We start from the raw sequence: 13,151 nt of genomic DNA on the forward strand, positions 1-13,151 counted from the left end.
CTGGTGCTGCTGCTGGAGAGGAGGAGTATTCCAGGGTCCGAGAGCGAAGATCTAAACACCTTCAGTGGATAGACACCATGACCAACTCACCTGGGACTGAGCTCTGCTTGCCACACAGCTCAGCCCAATTCGTTCAGCTCTTTAACAAGAAGGCATTTAGCAGATGATCATCTACAAAAAAACCACTGGCTTTTTGGATTGATTATGTATGGTATGGTATGGTATGGTTTATTTTTTAAAAAATTAAAGACATAAGAGCCATTCTAAATCAGACCAATCTAGTCTAGCTTTCTCTTTGCACAGTGGCCAGCCAGATGCCCATGTGAAGCCAACAAGGAGAACATGGATGCAACAGGTCATATAAGGACATGATATCTCTACATTTTTATGTTATTTGGCCAATTTTATCCCACAAACCATTTGATTTCTTTAGATCATCAGCCTGCTGAGGATAAAACTATTAAAATTTAGAACAACTGTTGTAAGCTGCTCTGAGCACATGGTATAGGGTGGGATATAAATCAAATAATTAACCCCAAATTCCACTATCAAACATTAGCCTGTAATTCTGTAGAAATAATATATTTATTACAGAATGTAAATATTTTTACAGAATAAATAAACCTTATAAATGTTGTAATAAATGTGTAATTTGTATGAATTTATAAGCTAACCGTTTAATAAAAGAAAGTTCATATATAATTTCTGTCATTACATGAAAAACATGGCTGGTAATATCTACTCTTCATATTGTTTGTAAATTAGAGACCTTTGGATAATTCTGCCCGTAGCCCCTAGACAGAAGCCAAACTCTCAACAGTAATCAAGTTTTTATAAATATTCTTTTGTGTATGATTCTCTCAATTTTTGGAGATAAGGCAGGTATCCAAAGTAGACATCTTCAAATTTCTAATGGAGGGAGCAATCATATGACCCCTAGACAGCATCTGGGGGACATAGGATATTTTGGTTTGCTGACTCTGAGGTCAGAAACAGGACTCTGATATTGGAGCCTGGAAGCCACACTCCCTCCCCTTCCCCCTCATAGCTGGCATGGAAAGAACCGTGCTGGCTGCCTCTCCGTGCTTGAAAAATGGAGCATGGAGACAGGGAAAAGGGGGCATACCCAGGGGCAGGGAGGGGAGGAGACTGGCACAGCAGCCATACAACATATCCTATAGCTGCCCCAGCCTCCTTCCCTCCCCCTGCCCGAAGCCTCCGCTAGATTGGCAAAAAACCTGTCTAGCTTAAATGCAGAGAGGGAGGCCCGATGCAGCTACTGCTGTGCTTGAATACTTGTAATCCTCCGAGTTTGGCGGCCTTTTCTTCATGGTCTTTGTGCATCACCCATATGGGCTGTGCGCCTGCACTGAGCCTCTTTAAGGAAACTTGTAAAGCTAAGGAACGTTTTAGCAGGAACCCTTCCCCACCGTCCACTGTGTATGCCCCAGCGGGTTCTCGCCCGTTCTCTCAGTTCCCTTTCGACCTCCTTCAGTAGTATACTAGATACTTGTTTTAGTACGTTATTTGAATTTTGGGGAGGAAAATTCTATTTGATAGTCACTTTGGATAAGAGGTTTACTCTGGACTTTGGAGGCCTGTAAGATGGAAATAACAGTCTGGTTAGTATAAGAATGAATAAAAGTAGATTCTTAACAAAACAAGGAGGAAAAGTGATTCCCCACCTCCCTAACCAACTGGTGGTATTACCTTTACTGAAAAACAAACCAGCCAGATTCACATATAAGCTGTGTGTGTTTTTGTCATGCATGGAAAATATTTTCTGCCGATAGCATGCACTGACTTGCAGGTCTGTATGTATTGTCAAGTGTGTTATCAGCACCTAGCAGTACATAGTGATGCATGCAAATGTGCACAACAGTATGTAGCCTGTAGAGAAAACATTCTCTGAAACATGATGGAAAAACACATTGGGGCCAAAAAACCTAAATTCAAGTATAACCTGATGGGATTTTAGCTAGCAGTGACTGACCAAGAAGGAGATCTTGGGGTTGTGGTGGGCAGCTCGATGAACATATTGAGCCAATGTGTGACAGCCATGAAAAAGGCAAATTCCATGTTAGGCATAATTAGGAAAGGAATTGAAAATAGAGCTGCCGATATCGTACTCCCCGTATAGAAATCTATGATGTGACCACACTTAGAATAGTATGTACAGTTCTGGTCACCGCACCTAAAAAATATATTGTAGAGTTGGAAAAAGTGCAGAAAAGGGTGACTAAAACAATCCAGCGGCTGGAGCAACTCCCCTATGAGGAAAGGTTACAACAGCTGAGGTTTTATAGCTTAGAAGAAAGGCGAGTAAGGGGAGACGTGATAGAGGTGCACAAACTTATGCATGGTGTGAAGTAGGGCTGGCAGAGAAATCCACCACGGACTCCAATGAGGCTGGATTCTTTCGAATCCAGCCCCCCGGAGTCCGTGGCGGAATGGACTACTCCCCCTGCCACCCTGAGAAGTTCTGTCGGGACAGACCCTACCTGCTGCCGGCCAGGTCCATCCTCTTCAGTCCGCAGCCGTCCGCCGCCGGGCTGCGGACGCAAATGGCCATTTGCTGTCCCTGCTCTTTGCTGTGATAGGCTACGTAAATATTTATGTAGCCTATCACAAAAAAGAGCAGGGACCCAAATGGCATCCACTACGCCGGACGCCATTTGCGTCCGCAGCCCAGCAGCGGACAGGAGTCTGGCTGCAGACTGGCCCAGCCAGCGGCTCTGTGAACTCACCGTGAAGCGGAGCCGGCTGGGGAGGATTCTGGGAGGAGGGACAGATCGCCTCCCCCCCCTGCGGACGCCCAGAACCAGACCGGTGAGTGGGGTTCGTACACACCTAGTGTGTAGGCAGTGGATAAGGAGACATTTTTCTCTCAATACTAGGACCAGGAGTCATCCCATGAAGCTGATTGGTAGGAGATTCAGGACAGATAAAAGGAAGTACTTCTTCACACAACACATAACACATAACATGGCTTAGACATCTTGGCCAAAGAGATTGTGCCAAGTCAAGTGCCCATATTTCTTCCACATATTCAGGGAAGAGCTGCTTTGATTTCTCTTTCTGGCTACAGCCACTTCTGCCACATTGATGGTTGTTCTAGAGGATTCCTGGACAGATCTCCAGGAGCAGCAATAGGAATGCAATGCTCTGTGGTGGATATGGGGGTGGAGTGCTGTAAAGTCCTTTGGATCCTGGACTGTTACTGCATCTTGGAGATAAAGTGCCATATACAATATGCATTGATTAGGATAATTAAAAATTGGTGGTACTGTTTTGAAAGGGATTTGAGGGCTGCAGTATTGAAAAAAGTTGTGCTAAGTTCAATATAAGTCTGCTTGTATTACGTTTATACTAGGCTTGTAGCCTAGGATAATTCAAAATCAGCCCTGACTGTTTCTCCCTATTCTCATCTTTTTAAAACATAAACATGCTTTTTTAAAACTCGTATACCTCAGTCCTTAAAATGTTCTGTCAGAGCATTAAATAATTTATTAAAGGCAGTATAAATTAAGTAAAAATATGAATTCCTCATAGGAACACCTTATATTCTACAACTTTCAGGCAAAGATGGCAACAAGCTTACACATCTTTAGGTTCTCCAGTGGTGCATTAACTAAACAAAAAAGACAACTTTACTTGTTTTGGGAGGCATTATTAGACAAGAAATCTTTGAAGACCCCACACAAAAGATTCTCCTATGTTTACACTTTATAATGTAAACAACTAATTTAATGCATCACTAATGATATACAATAGATGCCATCGTACAACATGACCGTGAGTAAGAAACTGATGTAATCTGAGAGATATTTCAAACCAATTAATTTTGGAATAGGAAAAGAACCTCTATTGTATAAACTTTCCTCCCCCCCCAGCTCTTTTTGTGCGTGTCTGTGTGTTTCTAACACAGTTAGAAACTGTAATAATTATACATTTGCTAAAAAGTTAATGAGCCATCATAGCAACTGGTTTCTAAAATATAAACCATGCAAGCCGAGAAAACTTTCACAGTACAATTGTTGAGGCGTGGTTTTTTTTTTTTAATTCTTCCCTTATTTGAATTGTTATTATGAAAGGAAGACTACCTTGTTTTGTTAACATTGCTTTTAACTATTATAACAGTAACACATCCTTTTTGTAACCTCTCTATAATTGTCACAAAGATGCTAGTGAGCCTTACATATTTATTACAATTGCTTATTTTGTATTAAAACTTTTTATAACATCTGAAAACACTCCTTGCTTTGGTTTTTGGTCCCTTCCTGTGTCCTTAAATTCGCATGTTGTGTTTCTTGTTCTCACATATATTTCCCTTCCCTGCTATGTTTCCTGTATACTCTTAAGTTCAGTTATCTCTCTGGGCATTTTCAGAAATATGGACGTGCAACCCTGAGTTTCTTATTATTTATTCCCACTTTTTCTAATTGCCAAACTTGTTTGGAAATATTTTCAAGATACTCCCTGACTCATGTAGGCTACAATTCCTGGGGCTGGCTGAATGGAAAGCTTGCTTGGCTCACCTTCCACTCAGCCTACTCCCCTTTCCCACCCCACAATGTGTTTTGAGGCTTCTTGCATTCCACTCAGCATACTGACTGCATTCCCTCTACTCGGGCTTGTGCAATGCCATCAACGGGGACATCCTTAAACTATACATATACAAGTTCTCCTGGTTTGGGGAAGACCTGGGTCTTTTTCTTTTCTTTTAAAAATACCACCCCTAATATTTTCCTTCATACATTTGGGGGTATCTCCTCTTCCTCCTCCAACTGTAGGATCCCATGCCTACTTTCTTCTTTTGCCCATCTTGGCGCCAGCCACATCTGCATACAGCATGCACACTTACAAAGCGAAATGCTTCTGCAGTTGTATGGAATTAATCTTTTTTGAGATTCTCCATAATCATAAGGAATAGGCACTTCTGAGTAAATAAAGCAGAAACAAAGTCAGAGTCTGAAAGTCCAGTTTATCTCCACTTTGCTAAATACTGTGGATGTTATAGGTATGCTGTAAAGGCTTTCTGAATCAATTCTATGGATGCTACACAAAGAAGATTTAGGATACTGTTGGTAATTTATCTTTTTGGAGAAAATGTATTACATTTGCTTGCTAAGAAAAATTTCTAAGTATGTTCTGTAGACTGAAACTACACCAACTCATTGAAGTTGCTAAAGAAGACAATAAGTCAACATGCATTTACTGAATGTAGTGCCTGAATGTGCATGTGTGTCTCTGTGTGTGTTTTAAATGAATGAAATAAGCTATAAAGACATACGTAGGTTTTTGGAAATACACTTACATTTTGGTCATATTCCTATTCTTACTGTTTTTATACTGAATGTTGTGTTAAGTTTATCTTCCACTTGCTATCCTATCTCTGAGGGGTGATTAGATTCACTTTTGAGAGACTAATGGCCTTTTTGTTTGTTGTTGGCACTATCTCTCCAAGTGGAACTGCTTTACAACTACAAAGTGGCATTTGTAAGAGTTAAATAGCTTTACAGCCTAAAAGCTAAAGTTTAGGGATTGTGAAAACATAGCAGCCGCATTATTATTAAGCCAAGACATGCCCAAGCCTTTTGCTCACGCATACAGCTCCTGCGCTCCTCCCTTTGTGGTGCACAGCAATCAAACCAAGAAATCTAATTGACCATAGTTTCTGATTTTGTCCAAGCAGAGAAACTATGGTTGCTACTTTCAGAACAAGCCAAGATACTAAGCCATGATTTAAAGTTGGCTTAGGGTGCAATCCTATGTGTGTTTAGACCAAAAACATTATTATGTAATCATAATCTCATTATCTCTGATCTATTAAAAATGGAATACAGGTCATTTAGTGCAGGAGATGCCCTGGAGGTTCACGGCATCATTTAAAGGGCCCGCAAACTTCTGTGAGTGAGCAATCTCAATAGCAGGATAAAAGCTCCATGTGAAGGAGCCCAAACACATAGCAGGCATGTTACCTACTGTTGTGTGGTACCCATAATAAGACTGCCTTTTTGTTTGTTACATCCTAAGGGAACTCTTTATGTGCTAGTGTCCAGTGTTATCATGTTGATTTATAAAAGACTATGAGAGGATATTTGCATTTGATGGAAATTTCTGTTTGATCCTCTGTTCTGCTAATTTAAGTTAAAGTGAAGATGGCATATATAGCTCAATGATGAGAGCCAGTGTGGTGTAGTGGCAAGAGTGTTGGACTAGAAGCTGGGAGATCTGGGTTCTAGTCCCCACTCAGCCATGGAAGCTCACTGGGTGAATTTGGGCCAGTCACACACTCTCAGGCCAACCCACCTCACAGGGTTGTTGTTGTGAGGATAAAATGGAGAGGAGGATAATGTAAGCCACCTTGGGTTCCTTGCAAGAGGAAAAAAGGCAGGGTATAAATGCAATAAATAATAATAATAATAATAATAATAATAATAATAATGAATATTGGAGAAATCCACAACAAATTCAAATGATTTCGGATTTCTATGAATTCAGTCTGCAGATTCCACAGCAAACTGGCTTTTCCTGAGTTGGGCAAATTCTTGTGGACCAGTTTTTACTTTGGGGGGTTGCAAATGTGCACTTGTACTAATGTGCATTTGCGTGAGTGCGCATTTGCAAACAAACAACATTCTCGTACAAAAAATCCACGCATTTGCAAACAAACAACATTCTCGTACAAAAAATCTGATTCTGTCAACGACCCCGTTCTCACTATTGCTGGCACCCACCGTGGCTTAAATAACCCATGGGCTGCAGTAGGGCCCTGGAGTAGCTCATTAACCACAGCAACAAGCCACCCTGCCTGGAGTTCAGATGTCATAATAAGCCACAGTGACAACCCACTGCGGCGTGAATATTCACAATGGTGGCCAACATGCGCTTCAACCCACTGTGACTTATTTAAGCCACAGTGGGTGCTGTCGATCATGTGAACTGGCTCAGTGAGTGGACGATGGACGAAAGATGTCTGACGATCCATGAAACACAGACAGAACGGATTTAACAAAATACTTAAATCCCTACTGATGATACAGATAGTATTTAAACAAGCCTTTGCACTGAGGTAACATGTCATAAGTTTTTAAACCAAGGGTGACAGGAGCTACTGCTGCACTTTCATGTTGTCCAGCAATGTGGAAGAAATTTTGACGTGCAGCTGGAATGATCAAACTGAACTAATTTTTCTTTCTAGGTCCACTTGACATGATGCTCAAAGTCACTTGGAAATTATTAAACTCTACAATGTGTTTGGTGGATTTAACTTCCTTAGGAAGATTGTTTATGAAGGTATAATGTAAAAGGGCTTATGATCTGAAAACATTACAGCAAAATTTGAGACCCTTCATTCACTTATTTTTAATTACTTCTTAAATTTGATTTGCAAATTACAGCACTTCATTTCTAAAGAGAAAAGCTAGTCTTATGCATATTCTAAACATATTTGCCCGCAATAAAGTAGTATTTTTTTTGTCTTTTTCTTCTTTGTAAGTAGGAATAAGGGTTTATATTTTAAAATACATTGTAATATATGCTATATTATATATTGGAATCCTGTAGGATTCTTTGCTTTGGGAGTTTTAGATTTTATTTTTTAAAATTAGAGAAAGTTGGGAGCTATATATAAAAATTGGCATTTAAGCTTTAGAATGGATGTATTATGCCAAATTATCAGGATTTTAAAATAAAATAAATTGGTTACCAATCATCAAGCTATTCAGGTGAATCAAATCTGATAGAATCTCCATGACATTGTACACTGAAAGGAATAATGCTTGGGCTGGCCTAGGAGTTGGAGAGTCAAAATATAAAAATTATTTTTAGTCATATGAACTGTAGAAAGGGATTTCATGCTCTTTTGATTTATATTTATTTATACTACTTTATATTTTGCATAGGGATTCGAGGGAGAGATAGATAATGGGGTATCATATTGTACAGCTTCCCAGTCCACAGAATCACCAGACTGAAGCAAACTTGTATAGCTCACAAAATCCTGATATTTCTTTGTAACACTTTTGATTTTGTTTAGAACAACTGGGGTTCGGTGGTGCTTTGGAGCCATTTTTTCTTTTTTTACATATATGAAGTGGTAGTGAAGTGTTTTGAATGATCCCTAATTACTTTTGCAACCTCAGCCAGACCTTCAGTGAAAAATGGATGTTTCCCAGGGAAAAGATCTATGGGATATTTTATATTGAGACCTGCCAACCTGCAGTAGTTTTTGTTCAAAGTAAAGTTATTTTTATTTATATAAGGGGTGGGCCACATGTGGCCTTCACCACACTGCCAAATTCAGCAGTGGCCATTTAAAAAAAACAAAATAGTTTAAATAAATATAAATGGGGGAGGGGAAGTGCCACTTTTAGTGCTGTGGAACACTAAAAGGGTTAAATTTCACTCATCCTGAAGCTAAATTGTACCCTTTTACCATTCCATGGCTGCCACAGAGCAGTAAAAGTGCCAAATTTAGCTTGAGAACAACCCAAATTTAACCCCCCTTAGCACTGCGGAGCAGTTTGCTGCCAAATTTCAGTGGCAAACTACCAATTTTTTCCTGGTACCCCGCATACTACAGCCGGGGGGGGGGGTGCCCAGAATGCAAAAATGGCCCCCATACCTCCCAAAGTTACCCACCCCTGGTTTACACCAAGTTTAGTGTCTGGGCTGTATATCTAAAGCCTGCGGGTGAGGACTCATGTGACTAGCACTCTATAATTAGAAAACTAGGTGTCAGAAAGAAGGGTTCTACCCTAACTTATTCCCTGACACTTCCTTTTCTGTGTGCAGGGTTTTTTTGTTTTGTTTTTTGAGAAGCCTTCAGTCATGCGAGTCCCCACCTGCAGTCTGAAGTAGTACAGCCAGAGAAGTTTACTACCTCTGTATGAAGTAGGCCCAAAGTAATGGTAAGGAGGGGGTATACTAAGCTTCTCTTTTTGAATATGGATTGTTTATTACACAGAAGTAGAAACTTTAGAGCCACAGCACTGCAGAGATCCCTCATGAACAGGCAACGATAACGAGAAGATTTAAAAGCTCCCCTCTGTGGCATTTATATGCTCTCTGCTCTTGTTAGTCACAAAATATATTTTAAAAATCACTAAATCCTTTTGCTATGTGGATGGTGTTTTATAAAAGGGCTACACAGAGTAGGAGGATGTTGTGGGAGAAAGGCTTCTTGGGTATGATTGAGAAACCTGTTGAGAAAATAGGCAACTATTGACAGGTCTGATTCATGACTGAGTGACTGTTCTGCTAGTCTTCACATGATCCCCACAGAGAGAAAGCTTTGACCACCTGCTAAACAAGGTCTGTTTGAAGTTTCTTTTTAACATTTCCAAGACGTTAATTCAGCAGGACAGCTCCACTGGGGTTCTCAGTGTCACCAAATCAGCAGCTGTTGAGGTCCATTCACTTCAGCATGAAATGTTTATATAAGGGCCTCCCCTACCCCTTAAAATTTATTTTATTTGTGACAATAGAAAAATAAATAGGCAAGTAAAATGTTTGCATTTTCAACTTTTATATATGTGCACACTCCTTCAGGTTACCCTGTATTCGTAGTTACCCTATTCATATGGTGCAATCTGGAAGTAGATTGAAAGAATAATAAAAACAACTAGTAAAGCAAATTAGGGACCATTCAATGTATTTTCAAACACACTTTGATGCGCACAGTAGAGGAGAGCAAGTAGATATATAATGAAGCACTTTACAGCACAAGCTGATCTGTCAACTCAGAAGTAGGTTACATTGCTTTTAATAGAGCTTACTCCAGATAAATGTGTATAGGATTGCAGCCTTAAGCAATGTTATATTCAGAGGAAAGAAACTCTAACATGAATGATCTAGATTATCAATAAAATACTGTTTGGAGGGAAAATGCAACAACACATCTGTGTGCGCAAGGCCTTTGATATTTAAGTGGTTTTATTTGTTAGATATACTGTCGGTTGTAAATAGGAACCCTATCCTTTTGCATTAGGAGACTTGTTTTTAACCTTAGGTAATATAATCACATTTAAATACTCTGGTCCAAACTATTTTCTTTTCTCTTTATCAATCTTGTTAAGTCTTAAGTGAATTTTTACAAGTTCGTTAATGCGTTCCATTCTTTCACATGTGTTTTTCCTCCCCAGTATTATCAGATTTCATTATATGGGAAGAATTATCAGCTCAACCCATTATACAGCAAAGCAGTATTAAGTCTGTCTGGAATTTGCTGCTCTTTCAGTTTACAGGGAAAATATTGTGTAAATCAGGCTCTCCGGTTTCAGTGGGAGGCACAGGGTTGAACAGCATCCATTTGTCAAGTTGATTGCTCCTCGGTGAGGTTGCCTTTGCTTGTCTTTGAACAGGAGTGAAATCCTATGTGAAGCTCCCTTTCTGTCATTTACACTAACATCCATCCTCTTAAACCAAGGCCTTAGAGAAAAAACAAAGTGTTGGCACAATATAATCAGTCACTCAAGTTGTCTGTCATCTGTTTTCTTAAAGGAAATGACTTTTAAGTTAGTGGAGCAGAAAATTGTGGAAAATTGGGAATAGGGCTGCAATAAGAGGAGGAGGAATTTAAAAATAAAGAGAAGACATCCTGTCCACTTCTAATTTGTCAGGATCTGTTCTTTGTTCCTATAACTAGAGAATATTAATTCAACTCCTTGTTTGCTTTGATATCCTTAGTATGCGAAACAATGTTACTTGTAGATACTTAAATACTTTTTTTAAATAATCAGGTATTATTTCAAAGAGTTATAGATCAGCTGTGCATCTCCATGTTGTGAAATCTTTCCCTCTTTCACACACATACACACACGCACACACAAACCTCTAACAGAACTAATCCTGACCATGAATACTCACGGCTTATCCAGACAGTTCAAAGGATGCAGCACCCTACATCTTAAACTTTGCAGAATAGTCCTGCAAATTGTTATCCAATGGCAATAGCTTGATATGTAGCCCATATATAAACTTGAGGCGGGGGAGGTAAAGTTTTGCTTCTGCTTTTTAAAAGGTTTTATGAAGGAGTGTTCAGCCTGCCAACGTAGTCCCAAACCAAAGATGCCCAATTCTACATTCCTGGATATCCTCTCCCAGCAGTTTCATGTTAAATAGCATCGGGGACACGCTCAAACCCTATGGGCCAAAGGCCAAGGAGTCAAACAGTGGTCCCCCAACACCACATTCTGGGATCTGCCCTCCAGATATAACTGGAACAATTACAAAATACTGCCTCTAAATCTCATCCTAGCTAGGCAATCCAGAAGGATACCATGGTCAATAGTACTGAAAGATGCTGAGAGATCCAGCAGAGTCAACAGGAACATGTTCCCCCTACCTAGCTCTGCAGTGTCCCAGCAGAGTGACCAAGGCTGTCTCAGTCCCCAAAACTGGCTGAAATCCCAACCAGAAATAATCAAGAAAATCATTCTCCTCAAAGAATGTCTGTTGTTGTGACACCGTTACCTGCTCACACACCTTGCCCAAGAATGGTGGATTTGAGACTGGCCTGTAGCTATCCAGGCAAGAAGGAATGATCCAAAGAGGCTTTAACAGCTGTATCCTTCAATACCAGTGACACAACTGCCTCTCTTAGAGAGGCATTCACTGCTTCTTCCACCTAAATGTACAGGCCCTTGCTAGCTGCTTTAGTCAGCCAGGAAAGACAAGTGTAAAGACGGCACATGGTTGGGCTCCAAGCAGCTTGTCCACATCCTTGGACAAAAGCAACTGAAACCTGCCCATAAAAACTGGACAAGCAGATACTGTGGGCATAGTATCCTTCTTTATCAGCTTGTTTTGAAGGTATCTAAAAAGTTCCTTTTTGTTGCTCTTAGCATCCCTTGCCAGCCTCAGCTCATTCTGTGCTGTAGCTTGCCTGACATTGGGTTGGATCCAGACATAGTCATGCTTAGAGTAGATACATTGAAATCAGTGGGACCTTAACTCCCATTGATTTGGGTCTGCTCTAAGCATGACTAAGTCTGGATCATTGTGCTAATGATCCTACAAGTCTGGGCTATTTGTCTGTATTCGTTCTTGGTCACCTTCCATTTCTTATACATGTCCTTTTTTCTTTCAGATCATCACTAAAGCCACATTTTGTGTAGTGATGATTTTTTTAGATGTCTCCCATTTTCCCTTCCTTCTGGAATAATTTGTAATTGTGGCTTTAGCCACTCCTTCAGGAACTCCCAGCCACCTTCGTCTCCTTTTCCCATTGGTGTAAAATTCAGACTGAGTCCGAACAAACACAGCCAGGGCCAGTCTGAAAGCAGTGGTGGCGGCAAAGAAATAGTTCTTCTCTGTCATCATTGCAGCTGCCTATAGTCACCCCAGAAAGCTCTTTTGGGTGATCAAGGGAGTATTACACTCAGGCTTATGGGAAGAAAGTGTAGACCACTCAATAACCCATGGTGACCAATTTGCATGACATTTTGCAAATAAAATCTCTCACATCTTTGCCTGCTTGGATGCCATGGTTAATTTAGATCCAGTGGATGTAATTTTGGCCTCTGTCTGTCCAGTTATAATGGATTCTTTTCATTTTCTACAGCCTGAGGATGTGGTCAGGATCCTTGGAGTAGTGAAACCTACAAACCATGTGTGTGCTGGACCCTTGCCCTTCCTGGCTTATAAAAGTGGCCTGGAGGGAGGGGACTGGCCAAGTGGGTAAGGGTAGTGGTGAATGCCTCTTTACGGCAAGGTGTCATTCCATCTTTTCTAAAAGAGGCAGTGGTGAGACCTTCGTTTTAAAAGAGTCTCTAAACCCAACTGTATTGTATAATATCCAGCCAGTCTCCAGTATTCCATTCTTTGGCCAGGTGCAGGAGCGTGTGGTGGAGTCTCAGCTCCAGGGGTTTGTGAATGAGGTGATATATCTAAATCTATTTCAGTCTGGCTTCAGCCCTTGTTGTGGGACAGAAACTGCTTTGATCACCTTGTTGGGTGATCTACTCTGAAAACCGGACAGGGGAGTTTGTCCCTGTTGATTCTGCTGGACCTCTCAGTGGCTTTCAGTACCATTGACCAAGAATACCCCTGAGGTGTCTCTCTTGAATGGGACTTGGAAGCACTGTTCTATGGTATCACCAGTCCTTCTTGGAGGGTCAATTTCTGTTCAACACCTGTCTAGTTCC

General features: G+C 40.6%; 1 protein-coding gene across 22 annotated transcripts in view; it reads left to right on the top strand.

Annotated features, from left to right (window-relative positions):
• The window catches only part of STAU2 (staufen double-stranded RNA binding protein 2), a 193,381-nt gene that overhangs the window by 130,584 nt on the left and 49,646 nt on the right, over positions 1-13,151 (top strand). For 3 of the 22 annotated variants that reach the window (XM_084849304.1, XM_084849301.1, XM_084849303.1), the window contains one exon: positions 1-13,151. This exon is cut by the window's right edge and continues 34,294 nt beyond it. The exons of the other annotated variants lie outside the window; for them this stretch is intronic. In XM_084849304.1, coding sequence (XP_084705430.1) covers positions 1-72 — 72 coding nt within the window. In that variant the 3' untranslated portion in view covers positions 73-13,151. 22 annotated transcript variants of the gene reach the window in all.

Source organism: Heloderma suspectum, chromosome 4, assembly GCF_057233095.1.
Source record: "Heloderma suspectum isolate Gila_16-S chromosome 4, 16-S_ref, whole genome shotgun sequence".
Taxonomy (NCBI): domain Eukaryota; kingdom Metazoa; phylum Chordata; class Lepidosauria; order Squamata; family Helodermatidae; genus Heloderma; species Heloderma suspectum.